The sequence below is a fragment of the Salarias fasciatus genome, chromosome 10, assembly GCF_902148845.1.
Source record: "Salarias fasciatus chromosome 10, fSalaFa1.1, whole genome shotgun sequence".
Taxonomy (NCBI): Eukaryota; Metazoa; Chordata; class Actinopteri; order Blenniiformes; family Blenniidae; genus Salarias; species Salarias fasciatus.
In genome coordinates, this window is record NC_043754.1 from 2,358,336 (window position 1) to 2,374,467 (window position 16,132).

The following is a 16,132-nucleotide window of genomic DNA, read 5'->3' on the forward strand; positions in this document are numbered from 1 at the left end:
AGCTGATTTTAGGAACACTGTGCTGAACAAGCCTTTTTATCGTCACTTTGAGTTGTTCCTGTTGGTTTTCCTGTAAAGATTTCTACAGTTTTCGGTCTCTCTGGCTGTTTCATGTCTCTTCCCTGTTCTTTTGTGTGTTTTCTGCAGTTGTTTTCTGACTCCTCTGTGTTTAAATCATCTCTCTGTTGCTCTCTCTCCTCACTTTGAGGCTGACGTGTGTGTTCTGCGGCTCGCTGACTTGCCGCGTCTATTTGTGGTTGATCTTTTTTCCCCCTCATCTTACTGTTGTCATTTAGAGTTTTTTGAAGACCGCTGCAGATGTTTGCAGTGACTGTCAAGCTTTAAGCGCTCTGCTCTGCGTCTCTTTCAGGTTGTCTCGGTAGTTTTTTTCAGTCCTTCCAGAACTGAGTCGGGTTGTTACAGCGTCGAGAGAAACTTCCTCCACTGTTGTTTCATGTCTATTTCATGTTTGGGGCTCCATTCTGAATGTTGAGAAGAGCGGCGGGTGGCGTCCGGCGCTTACCGTTGACCGTCAGGTGAACCCAGCTGCCATTGTGGAAGGTGTCGTACTGCTGCTCCAGCATCAGCACCTTGCACTCGTACCAGCCCTGGTCGTCCGAGCGCACCTTCTCAATCCGCAGCGACGACTTGCCGTGCAGACTGGCCCGGCCTGGAAGACACACACACCCAGGGGAGTGAGCGGGACAGCTGGGTTCAACATGGCCGAAAGGCTCGATCGTCACGAGAAAGTCTGAACCTGTGATTCTCAGACTTCTGTGTAAAATGTGTAAAATTATCAAACATTCCTGTTTTAATAAAATGCTATAATGAATAGATGGAGCTAGAACCAGGAGAAAAGCCTGAGATGCACAAGACGAGAACGTAAACTCCACAAAGCCGTCTGGCTGAAATGCTCAGCACCTTGGACAGCTCCTGATCACACAGGACCGAGCAGGACAGACCACAGCTGGATGGGAGATCTGCTGCTCTGTGTGTGTGTGTGTGTGTGTGTGTGTGTGTGTGTGTGTGTGTGTGTGTGTGTGTGTTCTCGTATTTCTATCCTTGTTGGGGCCAAATGTCCCCACATGGATAGCAAAACGTGGAACGACGTGCCTTGTGGGGACCTTTTTCCGGTCCTAAGTAGGAGAAACAGTGTTTTCTTGACCATGTTGTTGTTACTGAAAAAAGTAAAAGTGCAAAAACATTTCTTTAGGGTTAGGCTTTGTTGTGGTGTGGGTTAGGGTTAGGGTAAGGGTCAGGGTTAGGGGCTAGACATGAATGGGAGTCAATGGACGGTCCCCACAAGGATAGAAATACAAGACTGTGCGTGTGTGTGTGTGTGTGTGTGTGTGTCTATTTTGAAGACGCACCAAAGGCAAGGACAGACCTCCACTTGCTGTGAGACGGGGGGCGGCGGTCCTCGTTACAGTCCAAACACGTCACCGTGGACGTCGGCCTTCCACCGTGAAGAGCGGCTCACTTTAACAGATCAAAAGCTGAAGGAGTGTGTGTGTGTGTGTGTGTGTGTGTGTGTGTGTGTGTGTGTGTGTGTGTGTGTGTGTGTGTGTGTGTGTGTGTGTGTGTGTGTGTGTGTGTGTGTGTGTGTGTGTGTGTTGGGGGGATTTATGTTGTTGCTCCTGGGCAATCTGGCAACTGGATCATAACAGATGGCAACTGGCAAGACAGGCTAAACAAAGGGGGGCTTTCAGGGAGAGAGGGCTCAAAAACATCAGCATTATCAAAGCCCTGCTCTCCCTCATTAATCCTCCTCTCCTCCTCCTCCTCCTCCTCCCCTTCCTCCTCCTCTTCCTCTCTCCCTTTGCGGGTACTCCTGACTAAATTCTGTTTGCCCTCCTAATCCCCTCTGCAGGTAAACACCTCGGCTGCAGCGCGAACAAACTCTGTTACCTGTGTGTGTGTGTGTGTGTGTGTGTGTGTGTGTGTGTGTGTGTGTGTGTGTGTGTGTGTGTGTGATATTTTGCGCCCTGGCTTTGCTATTTATACATCAGATTATTTTTGCCCAGCTTCCAAACATGCCTGTCTCCTCTGTTGGTGGACTGGAAGGGCCGAGAACAGAGACTGTGTGTCAACTTCGTGTGTGTGTGTGTGTGTGTGTGTGTGTGTGTGTGTGTGTTAAAGCTGTGTGAAGCAAGCAGCACAGATGTTTTTTTGTCATTTTTCTCAGATTTTTCCTCTCATGTGATAAAAATGTGATTTCTCACAGCTCAGTTTTCTCTGGAATAACAAAAATAATAATAATAGACATTCTGGATTCTACTGAAACACTTCTCCCCCTTTTTCACAACACGAAATTCAATAACTCAAAGAACAAACCAACTTAATTAATTTGGTTGTTGAAACCAGAACTCCATATTGTGTTTGACACAAACCGTGAGAGCCAGTGAGACTCACTGACCTGACAGGATTCATTTCTGCTCTGAAGCTCGAGCTTCTGTCAGCATCTCTTCCTTTATTCACGGTCAACTGGAGAAACGGATGAAGACAACCAGATGAAAAACCAAACTATCTGATGTAGTTTGGATTTGACTGGATTTAGTCCGAGTCGAGCCCGTTGAGAAGCGGAGGCTCAACAGCGTTCAGCAGGGCGTGACGGCGTGACGGCGTGACGGCGTGACGGCGTGACGGCGTGACGGCGTGACGCATGGCGGGAAACTGCAGGAGAATCGCAGATATCGCAAATATTTCAGAGTTTCTTTAGATTTGGTTAATTATTGTAATTAATTTAAGTTTGCTGTTTTCGGGTTTGAGGTTGTAGGACAATGAGCCACCTTCAGGCTTCTTGATTTGAACTTTGACCTTGGGTGCCAGATGTGGCATCATGAAAAAAAGAAGGTTAAAAGGAATCAAGCAATGAACACGTTCTGATTTATTCTTACTGTGAAGGAAGCTTCTTTGAGTGAACTTCAGGAGAATTCTCTCCCCTGTAATCATTTATTCATAAATCATTTGTTGCTAATCGAGGACGTGTGAGCGGTTCTGTGGGCGTAAACGCCGTCAACGTTCTCCTTTGGTTCTGTAAAGAACTGCAGATGAAACCTGCCAGTTCATCAGCAGACAAACCGTCACCTTCAATAATTAACGACCGGCTCGTTCTCCACAATGGAGGCAGGAATCAAACCGGGCCGCCGCTTTCGCCAGAATCTCTGCTGAAATATTGATGTCTGGATCCGCTTGAATCATGTGCCGCCTCATTTCTGGACCGCCGACTGAGATGACAGAGCGATTCGCCCCAAACGAGACGAATAAGCAAAAACCGGCGCTGGTAATTCCGCATCTGCACAAACAGTGTGAGAACCGTCAGACAGACGGCCGGCGCTCTGCTGGACCGCTCCGCTCCTCTGACAGGACGGGATTCAGATCACTTCTGGTTTCACAACAGGAAGCTGGAATCTGCCCGACAGGTAAAGAAACAGTCAGCAGGAAGTTCCAGGTGGCGCTCGCTCGCCGTCAGGTTGTCTCGTTCATTTCTCCTGACATGTGAGGAAAACTCACTAATAATAAATATCTTTCCTCTGCAGGTTCAAAAGCTGCAGGAAACTCTTTTTTTAAACTTCCTGCTGTTGCTGGAAATGAGCGCTTCCAGCTTCCTGTTTCCTCCAAAAGTCAGACAGGAAGTTTGTGGTAAAAAGCAGGTTTAATGTGCTTTTCCATGTTCTGGTGAGTTTGATTCTAATGGGTCAAACCGAGCACGGTGGAGGCAGCATCATGCTGTGAGGACGCGGTGTCCTCCTCGCCCGGCGTTAGCATTAACGGCGGCGACGCGCTCTCTCTCCTCCACGGAGCGGCAAATCATCCGGAAGATGATTCACACGCTGCTTCACTTAGCTCCGTTTAGTGTCTCGGCTAACGTGGGGAATATTTAGAGCATGATATACGCCCAGCATCGCCGTTTATCCGGGAACTGACTCATTCTCCCTGACAGCGACTTGAAACACAGCCAGCTGAAGGAAAAGTTACTGCCACACGTGGCGGCGGCGGCGGCAGCGGAGCACCTTCTAGCGGCTGTTTAACGGCCGTTTTGATAATTATCTACAGCTGAGCGCTAAAATGACACAAACAATGCAGCAGATACTGCTTTCTGTTTTATTATTTCTTTTATTTTGACGGGGTCTGCTCTATAAAGCCATAAACATGGCAGTAAAGGATGAGAAGCAGCAGCATCTTGAGGAGATCTGTTGCGGGAGTTGAGTTTGCTTTAGTCAGAATTCTTCAGAGCGTGGAACGAAGCCGAACACGACAGAAGCGAGCCTCATTACGGCAGAGTGACGGCAGAGTGGCGGCTCTCCACAGGCTCCAGTCCGCCGCTCCATTTGAAGGGGAATAAAGCCGCCGTGCAGATGGCTTCGGCGGCTGAACAGAGCGTCTCTTCATCGCGGCGATCCGACTGCCTGCCTTTCTTCCTCGCGGCTGACGCCACCGCTGTGCAATCCGCCCCAAAGCGAGTCTCCGCTGGACTGACAGCGACGCAGAAAACACAGCGAGTCGGATCCAGCCGTCTGAAGTTCTGTTTGATAGAGGTGAGGTTAGCATGTAGCATTTAGCGTCTCTGCACTGCTTTTCCGGGCTCCTCCACTGACTCCCTGAAACCTTTAAAGATCGTTAAGCTCATTTTGATGATGAGCTGTTTTCTTCAACGTGACCTTTGACATGTCGAACTAGCTTGCGTGAGGCCAGCTAGCATTTAATGACGTACTGCAGCAGCGCAGACGGCCTCCGCGGCCATGTTCAAGCGCTTTCATTAGCAATTATATCATTAAAGCGCACGAAAAACCTCGTCTGGATCCAGCAGCATGAAACAAACTACAGCAGCAGTTCATCATTTCAAACAGCATGTGGTTGTTTCTTAAATCCAGAAAAGAGAACCTGTGAAGACCGGAGTGAGAATTCGTGATCCATAGATTCATCGCTGCGACCAGTAAGGGAATAATGCGTCATATTTTGCCATTAATTTTCTTAAAACCCTGCTTATATTTGCCGTTTCCTGCAGAGAGCAGGACAGAACAGAATGAGTTCCTCAGCAGCCTTTCTTAACTCTGTTCACTTCAATACGAGGAAAACACTGAAAACACGTTTCCAGAGCTTGAATTGCTGCGTGAAAAAAGATAAATAAGGCGAGCACGTATCCTGGAAACAAAGAGGAGAGGAGGAGCAGCTGAAAGAAGGAAAGTAAATTCCTGTAGGATTTGTAGCTCCCGGGATCTTTCTGAATTTCTTGGAGTGAATCGTTTCTGCCAGGAAATGCTCCTATTCCTAGAATAAGTTTGCCGTTTTGCCCCATTTCTGTTTCCTGGCGCTGAAATTCACCAACAAAGTGACGAAAACATTCAGGAAACAGCTGATATGACTGCTGCTAAAACGGTCTGGAGCCTGGAGATGATATCAGTCTGAAGACGGACGGAGCAAATATTCTGCAGCTTTCCCATCACAGTGTGTGTGTGTGTGTGTGTGTGTGTGTGTGTGTGTGTGAGGAGGAGTTCACAGTTCATCCACTCATTAACTTCTTGACATGCTCTCCATCCAGATTGGGCACAATGCGAGTGTCTGTGTGTCCCCACGGCTCGACCGTGACCTCTGACCCCCGCTCTGAGGCGCAGTGTGAGCTGAAGCACAGAGGAGTCGCCTCTTCAGGATCACAGAAGTCAGAGCTGCAGACAAAGACGTGCAGTCAGGAGGAACTTGGCTCAAAGCTCACGACTGATACTTCATATCCACTCTAATGTAAAATCAGGAGAAAGGAAATGAATTAGCAGCGACGGCCACTGACACACTGACGCTTCACACTTCGAGGTTACACTGAGGTCTGTGACAAATAGTCAGTCGGCTTCCTTCCTGCTTCGGCGGTAAACTGTACATAAAGCTTTCAGAGCCTCCAGAGCTGCTCCTTGCTTCCACATTCTGCTTCATCTGTGGTTTCTGCTGTTTTCCTCTCAGTCTGATTCACTCACGAGTGCTTGTTTTGTAGAGTTTAATATAAAAAACTGATAGTGTTGTCACGTCAGAGTGTATTTCTAACATGTGTACCTTGCTTATATAGATAAAATTAGGAATGTAAAATTAGAAAAATCACAACATCAGCTTGATTTACATTAAAAAAACATCACATTTTTTGGTTCTCCCAAGAAAAGATCACATTTACAAGGTCAGTGGGTTTCTGGTCTTTGTTTTTTGCTAGTAGTTGCTTGTTGCATGTTGAGCATGTTTGCAGAGGATGCTGGTTGCTGCTAAAAAACTCCTGTTTAGATGCATTAATTTAAATTGCTACATATTAAATGGATATGTATCAAATGATATCAAAAACCTCCTGTGATACTGTGACTATATTATATACTATGAAATGCACTGTGACAAATTGCCAAATGCATCAATTTGCTGACTAAATTTGTTTAAATCTGTGTAGAGAATTATACAGTGATTACATTAAAGCTCGTGTCCGGAGTTTCCGTTCGTTTCCAACGTATGTATCATTTTTCAACAGAGCTGAAATGTGTCCGTCTGGTTCGATACTACAATATAATATCAGCATAAAGCAATATAAAAATGTATTTATGAGCCCCGCCTTCATCTCATAGACCCCCATGTTATCCGAAAAAGCGCCGGTCAGCTTCAGCCAATAGATTTCGAGCTTCCGCATTCTCGTGTTGTCAATCAACATGTGCGCGCAGCCAGAGAGCACGGCCGCTCGCCCAGCAGAGGAGAGTTAGCTCCGCAGCAGCCGCCGCGCTCACCTCGGATATATCCACTGTCTGCTGAACATCCACCGTAAACAGCTAAACATGGAGGATGCTGTAGGACTCAGAGGCTCTCATTTTCACCCGACAAATAATGAGCGTGCACAATTAAAGGGGCGTGGCTTGGTCGCTCATGAAAGTAGAGGGAGGGCGGAACCTGAGATGTTGGATTAAAAAAAAAACCTCTCTCTTTCAAAACTCCGGACACGAGCTTTAAGGTCTTAATAACACATTTGCTTTACAAAACAATACACTTTATAATATCGTATAATCTGTCTATAATAACTTTAGAATTATGCTACGATAAAAAACGCGCAGTGAGTTGACGTTCCTCTGTTCCAAACCCCGCCCCCTCTGATCTAGTCTCCACCCCCTCTGATCTAGACCCCTCCCCCTCACCTGGCCTGGCGTTCATGTGCAGCGAGTTCACTTTTAGCCAATTCTTCAACTCTTATTTTATTCAACCGTCTGGATTTGTGAGTGAAGCAGAATTTCTCCATATCAGTCGTGTAAAAGGTGATCTGATCGATAATCAATAAGGACAAAGTGTGGGAGGACTCAGAGAGAGAGATTACTCAGAGCTCGGGCGTCTCAGATGGTTTTACTTCCTGCAGCAGGGATAAGAAGTGAGAGGACTTTTCAAAAAGAGACCTGTGGCTTGTATCTGATGCAGACACTCATCAATCAATCGGCAGGCTTTCAAACCGATCAGCAGATTAACGTTTATAGCCAACGTGATTACAAGTTTTAACAACATCACCGCTAAATATGGAATTCTGAGGGAGGCTGAACTAAACTACCTTCAGAAACAGACTTCAGAGCCTTTAATGCCGAGATCAGACATTAAGCTCAGAAGTGGATTCAGGAAAGTCATTCTGATCTTTCTGCGGTGAACTTTTAATTACAGAATCATATAGAATGCAGGACAATTAAAACTTGAATGAGGGTTTTTTTCTTGAACGTGTGCTCGATGGCGGAGATTTGATAGAAACTGAATTCCAATAACATTTATTCACCCATATATTAATAGAACTGCTGTATTTTTTGAACTATAAATCAGTTATTTTTGTTCTTTTGCTGCTAATTGATACATGAACATTCTGCTGGAACCCTGTTAAATCCACCGCCCTGCTCTGCGTTCACAAACCGTTCACCTTCAGAGATGTCTGGTGTCTGTATCTGACGTGTTTCCTAAATTCTAATAATCCAGACTAATCAATCCAGCGGTGACTGTTGGAATCTTCTCCACAGCCAATACTCCGATCCCCTCGCATCCTGAGCGGCGTCCGCCGACCAATCAGAGGCTGCGTTTTTAACAGATGAAGCTCTATAAGCCCCAAAGTTCCTCAAGTACCAAAAAAATGGCAACGTCCGGGGCGAGTCTGAGCCACTCTTATTGTTCTTATCAGCAGCTCGAATCGTGATGACCCACATTAGCATTCAGCGCTGGGATCTAACTCATGAGTTGGTCTGCCTGTTCCATTTTAAATCTGCTTAAACTCTCCATAATCACCTACATGGAACGCAGATTAGACGAAGAGTGAAACACTTTTCAACTTTTAATATCTTCCCAAATGTTTCTAGCAGAAAAACTCATCTTTATGCAAAAGAAAAAAAAAAAAGAAAAAAACTAGAAAAAAAAGCTCCTGAAATCCAGCAAATCAGACGAGGGGATTAGTTTAGAAATCAATGAGGAGAGAAAAGGTGGAGACGATAAAGCCTTCTGACTCCTGTGGTATAGAAAAACCCATCAGAGCAGCGGAGTGATGAATGACGGCCGAGCTCGGTCGCCATCGGTCGGCGGTGGAGTCAAACCTCGACAGCCAGCAGGTAACCGAGTGTGGCGCCCGGTGATTTAACATCCAGCGTGTCGCAGAAAAAACATGGCAGCAGCGGCTCGACAGGGATCGTTGACTTGTTAAAAACAGCAGCGTGAACCAAACGCTTCTAGACCCAGTCCAGACAGAAGCTCCCTTCAGCGTGAATCCTGTCAGGAGCGTCGTACAGCGGGCAACGGTCTGGATCTGTCTGTGAACGCCGGCACCGGTGGCGAGCAGCCAGCTTTGGTTTTGGACGGATCGCAGAACAAGTTCACAAAGTGTGTGACTTAATGTGATGCCAGTCTGTAACTAAACACGGACTTTGACTCGAGGAAATAAACACCAACACGTCACTTTTCACACGTATGGGTGGAGAAGTGCTGTAACGTCCCACAATCACTAGAAATCACACATTCACGTCACGCCACGGAGAATTCCAGATGCGGTTCAGATCATCAGAGTGGAGTTCTGCCACTTTTTCAAGGCTCTGACAGCCAAGGGAAGAAATGTTGTTGAAATTTCATTTTTCATCTAAGGCTAAAACAGCGCAAAACTCTGCAGGTTCAAATATCACGAAAGAAACGAGAAACACTAAAAAAAAGGAGTAACAACATCAATAGAAACTTATAATGGTGGAACTTCAGGATGAATCATATATCATTTGTCAGTATTTTATAAAAAAGCAACACTTCGAAATCCAAACTTTTATATAGTATTACTGAGCTGAAATGAACTTTCTGAGGTGTGCAGAGAAACGCCGTATAAAGGAGTCCATGGAACCAAGCAGCAGCCCCGCATGCTAACGAGACGCTGGGACACGACGGGGAACACAGAAAACCCGGTCAGCAGCGGCGGCGGCGGCGGCGGCGTCCGGGCTTACCGGCGTACTCCGGGTCCACGTGTGGAGGGTAGAAGCGAAAGTTGATGAAGAAGGGGATGGGCATTCCATACTTGAACCACTCCACCACGTAGGGCTGGCCGTTCAGGGGATGAGACACGTCGCATCCCAGGATGACGCTCTCTCCTGCGCGAGCCGTCACGAACTGGGGCTCCTCTCGCACTCCGTGGGCACCTCGGGAAAAAAGACAGGAGACCCCGTCAGTCTGACACTGGCTTAAAAGAGACCACATGCAGGAGGACTGGTTCAGGGATTTCTAAATAGGGAGACGTCAGCTGAGGTCAAGACGCGGTCTAAAACCTCGACATGTCCAGAACGATGAGGACTGTGTGCTGCTGGTTTCAGTCCTTCCCTTGAGGGACAGACGTCCAGGCGTCCTCAGGACGTTTCCCTCCACCCGCTCTCCTTCCTCTAGTCTCCAGGTTATCGTGACGTCGGGTAATTTGAAGCGAACGAGCTCGTTCCGCTCGAACCGACGGCTGAGATTAGAAAGAGAAACGTCCAGAGGGCGTTTTGGACCCGAGCCCGAACAGCAGCTTAAAGTCTGATCAAAAAGGACGGCGGCGACAAATCCAGGCGGGGGCCGAGGCGGGCGGGCCGGCGGGCCGGATTAACCACATGAATGAGATTTATCTGCGTTCGATCTCGGTCTGACGGCGGCGAGGCCGTCAGAAACATGGCGGGGGCCAATGTGACATGTTCAATAACACCTGGGCCCGAAAGGATTTCCGCCGCCGCCGCCGGACGCTCGCAGCGATCCGGGCCGATTAGCATGTAGCCAGGCCTCGTGAGCGGAAACGCGGCGTGCTAGCATCTTACTGGTCAATACGGCTGATCGGACGGACTCTCTGCTCGTCCTGGAGGGAGGCGGAGAGCCGACCAACGCGCCCGATTTCCGACTGTTATTGACCTTATAAAAAACGAGGAACCGGCATAACAATGTAGTTTTCTTAAAACCCAATCATTTCATCCTAGTGTCTTCTTAAAACACAGTAAATACACAACAAGCACCATCAAACAAAAGTGGACTAGATGTACACAACTAGTAAAACTAGAACTATGCTCTACTAGTAGTACTAATGGTAAACTGGTTCATGAAGGTACACATAAAAGTATAAAATGAATTTGGAGTAAACTTTTTAGAATATCTAATCTAAAGAAAAAACTAGAATAGAGTTTATAAAGTTGTTGTTTAAAACCGCCAAACAAAAAATGACGTGACTGGATTTTTTCCTCCCCTACCAGCCACCGGTGCCGACGCTGCCTTCCAGCTGCTTACAGAAACTTTGTGGTGATTTTCACCAGAACAGAACTGATTAATTCATACTTAATGTTTAACGCCATTCAAATGGGTAAAATGAAATCTGTAAAGTGCTGTTCACGCTAACATCTGCACACAGCTGTAATGAAAACTGAAACTTGGACCAATCTGAAGAGAAGTGATTACGACGCTGCCTACTAGTGGTCAAAAGTAAAGTTTTACTTTGATTAAAGCAAACAGGTTTCATTGAGTTTCATTTAATGGTGTTAATGTCTGATGTCTGCTGTTGATTAAAAGAGATCATCTGTGAGTTATTGCCAATCTAAGTGTCAATTTATGAAACGCAGAAGTTTTGAACGCAAATCTCTTTCAGAGTTTTTGTTGATTCTAACAGATTTCCGGGAATTAAAAAAAATAATCGCAAAACTGGTTACAAGATCATGAGTTTAGAATCTTAAATAGCTTTGAAACCTTGCAGAAAAACACAAATATCACGAAGTCATTCACAGACATTACCATGAGTGCCGACTCCATCCATAAACACACACACACACACACACACACACACACACACACACACACACACACACACACACACACACACACACACACACACACACACACACACACACACACACACTTCATCTGGCTGACTGAAATACGGCGCACCGTTAATGACCGTCGTCAATGAGGCACTGTCCCTTTAAGAAGCAGCTTCCCAACAACACAAACACTCAAAGAACAACGCTGCACTTAATCTCTGTGTTTTACCATCAGCAGTGTGTGTGTGTGTGTGCGCGCTCGCAGAGCAAACAAATCACGCCGCTTTCATTACGGCTTAATATCCATTCAAGGCCGGCCGTAAACTCTCCGCAGCGTTAACCCGAATTATCCGTCTTCAGTCCTCAGCCGGAGCGTTCAAAGGCAGATGAAGGCTGCAGCGCAGGGAGAAGCCCCAGTCACCTTCAACCGAGGTCAGCGTGAGAAACCAAGTCACTGACTTGGTTTTTCCACACAACAGAAGATGTTTATCATATAATGAGCCCCAATAGTGAACGTCAGGAAAATGGAATAATAATAATAAAACAAATCAAAATGTAAACCAACCAATAGGAGGAGAGCCGGGCCTCCCGGATCCACCAGGAGGATGTTTCAGTGTGTTATCACCATCAGGGAGCTTCAACAGCACCGTGCAGGACACACACTCAGTGTGTTACATGATGGAGAGTGTGTGTGTGTGTGTGTGTGTGTGTGTGTGTGTGTGTGTGTGTGTGTGTGTGTGTTCACGAGCTGCGCAGGAAGAAGCAGATAATAACTGAGCAATTCTCCCAGTGGTGAACACCCAAACCTCCCTCCCCCTTCGTCTTCCTCACACACACACAAACACACACACACACACACACACACACGAGCGGTGCTAAGTGTCGATTGGCTGCCGGTGACATCATCGCAGATCGTGCAATCAGGGAAAAAAAAAAAGAGAGAGAGAGAGAGAAAGCGGCGGCGGCCGGGTGGAAAGAAGGTATGACTTCACTGTTTGTAAGTGATGAGCCGGAGCGAGATACACCCCCGCCCCCGCCCCCCCGCTGCCCTCACCCCTCAAGGGTTTAGCTCATTTACAATCAAAGGCTCGAGGGAGGACACCGTGGCAAGGTAGAACCACCGAGGTACACACACACACACACACACACACACACACACACGAGCCAGCAGGAGTGTGAGCTGGGAGTGGAGGGGAGGGGATCTGTGACTGTTGCCAGGAGGACTGTAACACTTGGTTAAAGGTAAATCAAGCAGCTCTGGATCTGCCGCTGCCGCCGCCGCCGCCGTGGAGAACGATCGCCGCCGTGGCGCCATAGTTCGTGGCTTTTGATGCCGACTGATACCAATGGAAAGAGAAAGTGTCTTTCTGTTCAGTGCAAAAACAAAAATGCGGCCGCATTTAGAGATGTGACTGAAAAACAACACGTAGTTTGATGTAATTAAAAGCCAGAGTGTGTGTCTGGGGCCTTCAGGGCCAAGAGAAAGAGCACTGTTGACTTATTGTTCAGAAAATACAGTAATACTCTAAAAATATAAAATGATCTGAACACATTTCCAGTTATATGTGTCCACTTTCTCTTGTCTCTTTAATGACGGCACCAAACACAACTCAGTCATTTCAAGGAATCAAACCGTGGTTCTGACAGGAGGCAGGGAGTCAAACCCTTCACAGAGCAGCATGTCGGAGCTGCATGGTCTTCCAGTTTCAGAGTGTGTGTGTGTGTGTGTGTGTGTGTTGGGGGGTGATTTACAGGGGGTTTGTTAGCAGGTCGCGAGGCGGCGACAGATCTCCCGTGCTCCGCGGCGCGGCGCCGCTCGCGGCCACGATGGAAAGAACTGTCTATATTTATACGGGGTGACAAAAGAGTCTGAGCGTGACGACTCGGAGCGCCGCCGTAAATAAATCGACGGGGCGAATTTACAACTCTCCCCGGCGCTGGCCGCGTGCCGCCGCTCGCCGCCGTCACACTGTGACAACCGGCCCGCGCTGCTAAGTGCCAACAAAAATGAAAAATAAATGAGATTTTTACACAATGCAACATCAATTATTGATGACTAAAGCAAGGTCAGCGCATTATCATACAGCCAATTATCCTGGCAGCGGCACTTAAGTCTCCCTGTATCTTATTGGAGAGTTGGGGCCGGAGTGTGGCGGTAATAAAACGACAGGCCTGTGAAATTAATGGAGGCATTAATAACGCTGCCAGCCAAGAGCATGTGCAATGCTTCGGGGGCTTATAACACGCCGTAAACGGCCACAACACGGTGAGGCACTCCGGAGCCAGCGCTCTTTCTTCATCGTTAGAGGCGCCGGGCTCTAAACGGAGGTCGCCCACCTTCTGCCAAACCGCTTCTCTCACACTGTCATTTTCTGAAACGAACACACCAGCCTTCAAAATCAAAGCAGTTAGCTTCCCAGGTCTGTTCCTGATTCTTGGAGCTTTTTCAACACAACTGCAAAATGTCTGTTTCCATGATTTCTTCATGTTCCCTGCAGAGAAATTTGTTGACGTTATTGGTTTTGGTTGTTTTTCAGTTTTTATTTTGTTGCCTCTGACCTGCTGCCACCAGCTTTGCACCAACGTTATGAAGTGTGATGAAGCAGGATGTGATTTGTTGTCAACAATCTGGTGCAGTGAGGCTCCTTCTGACTGGACAAGCATGTTGACGTGCAGGCCGTCAACTCACAGCGCACGGAGAAACAAGTTCAAAATGAAAATTTCATCATGCAAATGTCGAAATCACAGTGATCTATCTGCATTAGTTTGTGCAGCCGTAATGGAGATATAAAAAAAAAAGAGCTTCAGTTCAAAACTATAAGAATTCTGGTTACATCGTCCGACACTTTAAAAGTCCCCGTTTTAGGTTTTAGCTGACTTAATATTGTGAAATCCCTCTGAAACTGAAGTGCTTTTTGATTGACGTAATTCTCAGTTTGTGGGGCAAACATGAATGAATCTGCAGTTAAAACGCGTTTCCCCTCTCTTCTCCGGTCGCTTGTCATTTGACTTTCATCCCCATCTGTTCGCAAAATCTCAGAGGCTTAAGACCCCGGACTCAGAGTCAGTCAGGCGCTGGCGAGAAAAGACGGAACCAACGCAGCAAAAGCCGCACAGGAAACCGCGGCGGCTTCTCCATGGAAAACCGGCGGCATTGAAATCACCAGATCACCACCACTCCGCCCTGAGGACTTCAAAAAGTTTCCTGTGGGGGATTAAAAATACCACCTCTCTGCAGAGAAATGTGACAATAAGATGAGCTGAAACATCCGAAGAGGGCAGAAACGGAAACAAAACATCTTTTTAAGCTGGGAGAGGCTGAGAGGAGCTTCTATTTCCCGCCGTGGGATCAAACGCCGCAGCGGTGCGGTTTCAGATCAACCAGGATCGGCGCTGTGTAAACACCTGCGGTGGGGAGAGGGAATCCTCCCGGAGAGCTTTTGGGGTGCAGGAGTCTTCAAACTCCGATTCAGTTTAAAAAACTGGGCGACACAAACGGCAGCGCTCCGGCGGGTCGGCAGCCGGCGCTGACACCAACGCCCAGATGGTTTAAAAGCGCTAATGCTACCAGCGGAGGGGAGACTTGACCTAATTCTGGGTCCTCCGCTCTCATGCAAGCATCCGTCGTCATTTGAAATTCAAAGAGGATCCTTTCAGGGTGCAGCAGCATCTGATCCCTCCCGCAGAGCGTGTGAAGCAACGCGGGAAGACTCTGCCGCAGACGGCAGGCCTCGCTCGCTGCGAAGGGCGTTAAACCGCAGGTCTGCAGCCGGTTAACCCGGTTAACAGCCGGAGACGGTGGCCCGCATGAATCCGGCATAAACTTTCAAACACACTCTGAAGGCTCGAAGCTTCTGTCGTGATGCTGCTGCTCATGAAATGAAGACAGGGAATTCGGAAACATCGGAAGTGAAGAGTTCATTTCGAAACCGCTCGACTGCCGACGGACGCCACTGCTGCTGAGAACGTTCAGCGGAAGAGCTGCTTCACCTCCTGAACCTGCCGCTGGACTCTGCCTTTGATTTTTCAGAGAAGCGTGTGTGTGTTTTCTGAGCCGCCGACCTCCCGCTGACTCGGTCCGAAGGTGGACCAGAAAACACTCCGGCAGGAGGAGAAGCGAGGCCGGCGAATGCGGCGTTTGAGCGTTTCCCGACTGCCGGCGCCGAGCCGGAGGAGAGCGGAGTCTCCGCACCGCTTCTGTGTCGTCTTCCACACCCTGCCAGGTGATTTCACACCCTGGCACACCTTCAGCCTGACGTGCTCTGTTTGGGGAGGTGCGAACGCCCTGATCAGACGCCGCTGCCGCGGGGAGGAGGGGGGGGGGGGAGTTGGAGCTCGTCCAAGAGAAGCCGGCGGCGTTAATCAGGATAAACGCGGTGCCGCATTACGGGCCGGCGACGCGCCGAGGCCTCCTCGTCGGGAATGCCGCTCCGCAGACACGTCCCATCTGTCGGTTTCGTGTCCCACTTGTCTTTCCTGCGGAGAACCTGGGAGCGGCTTGTGAAAACACTCCATCGCTCCCAGGCGGGAGGCGGCAGAACGATTCACCGCCGGGAAGACGACCGTGAGCATCATGGAGCTGAAGGTTCAGGCTCTTCTGGAGGTCATTTAACGGGATCGGCTCTGAGGGAAACCAGCTGGAAACCAGTGACCCGCATTAGTCTGCAGACTCTCAGGCCGGGAGACGCTGATCTGCTCTGGATGATTTTCACCAAATAAAGCCTAAAGTATCAAACCATTAAAACCAAGATAACTCAGCTCCTAAAGTCCTTTTGTCATATTTAAGAGTCAATCCCAGTGACTTGTGGGTGAGGGCAGGTTACACCCTGAACGCTTTTTTAGCCATTGTATCTCCTTTTTTA

General features: G+C 48.0%; 1 protein-coding gene across 1 annotated transcript in view; it reads right to left on the reverse strand.

Moving 5' to 3' along the window:
* The window catches only part of igsf9bb (immunoglobulin superfamily, member 9Bb), a 70,052-nt gene that overhangs the window by 38,912 nt on the left and 15,008 nt on the right, over positions 1-16,132 (reverse strand). Inside the window, exons 2-3 of the mRNA XM_030101022.1 lie at positions 9,450-9,641; positions 524-670 (exon numbers count right to left, since the gene is read on the reverse strand). Coding sequence (XP_029956882.1) covers positions 524-670; positions 9,450-9,641 — 339 coding nt within the window. The remainder of the gene's footprint in view (positions 1-523; positions 671-9,449; positions 9,642-16,132) is intronic.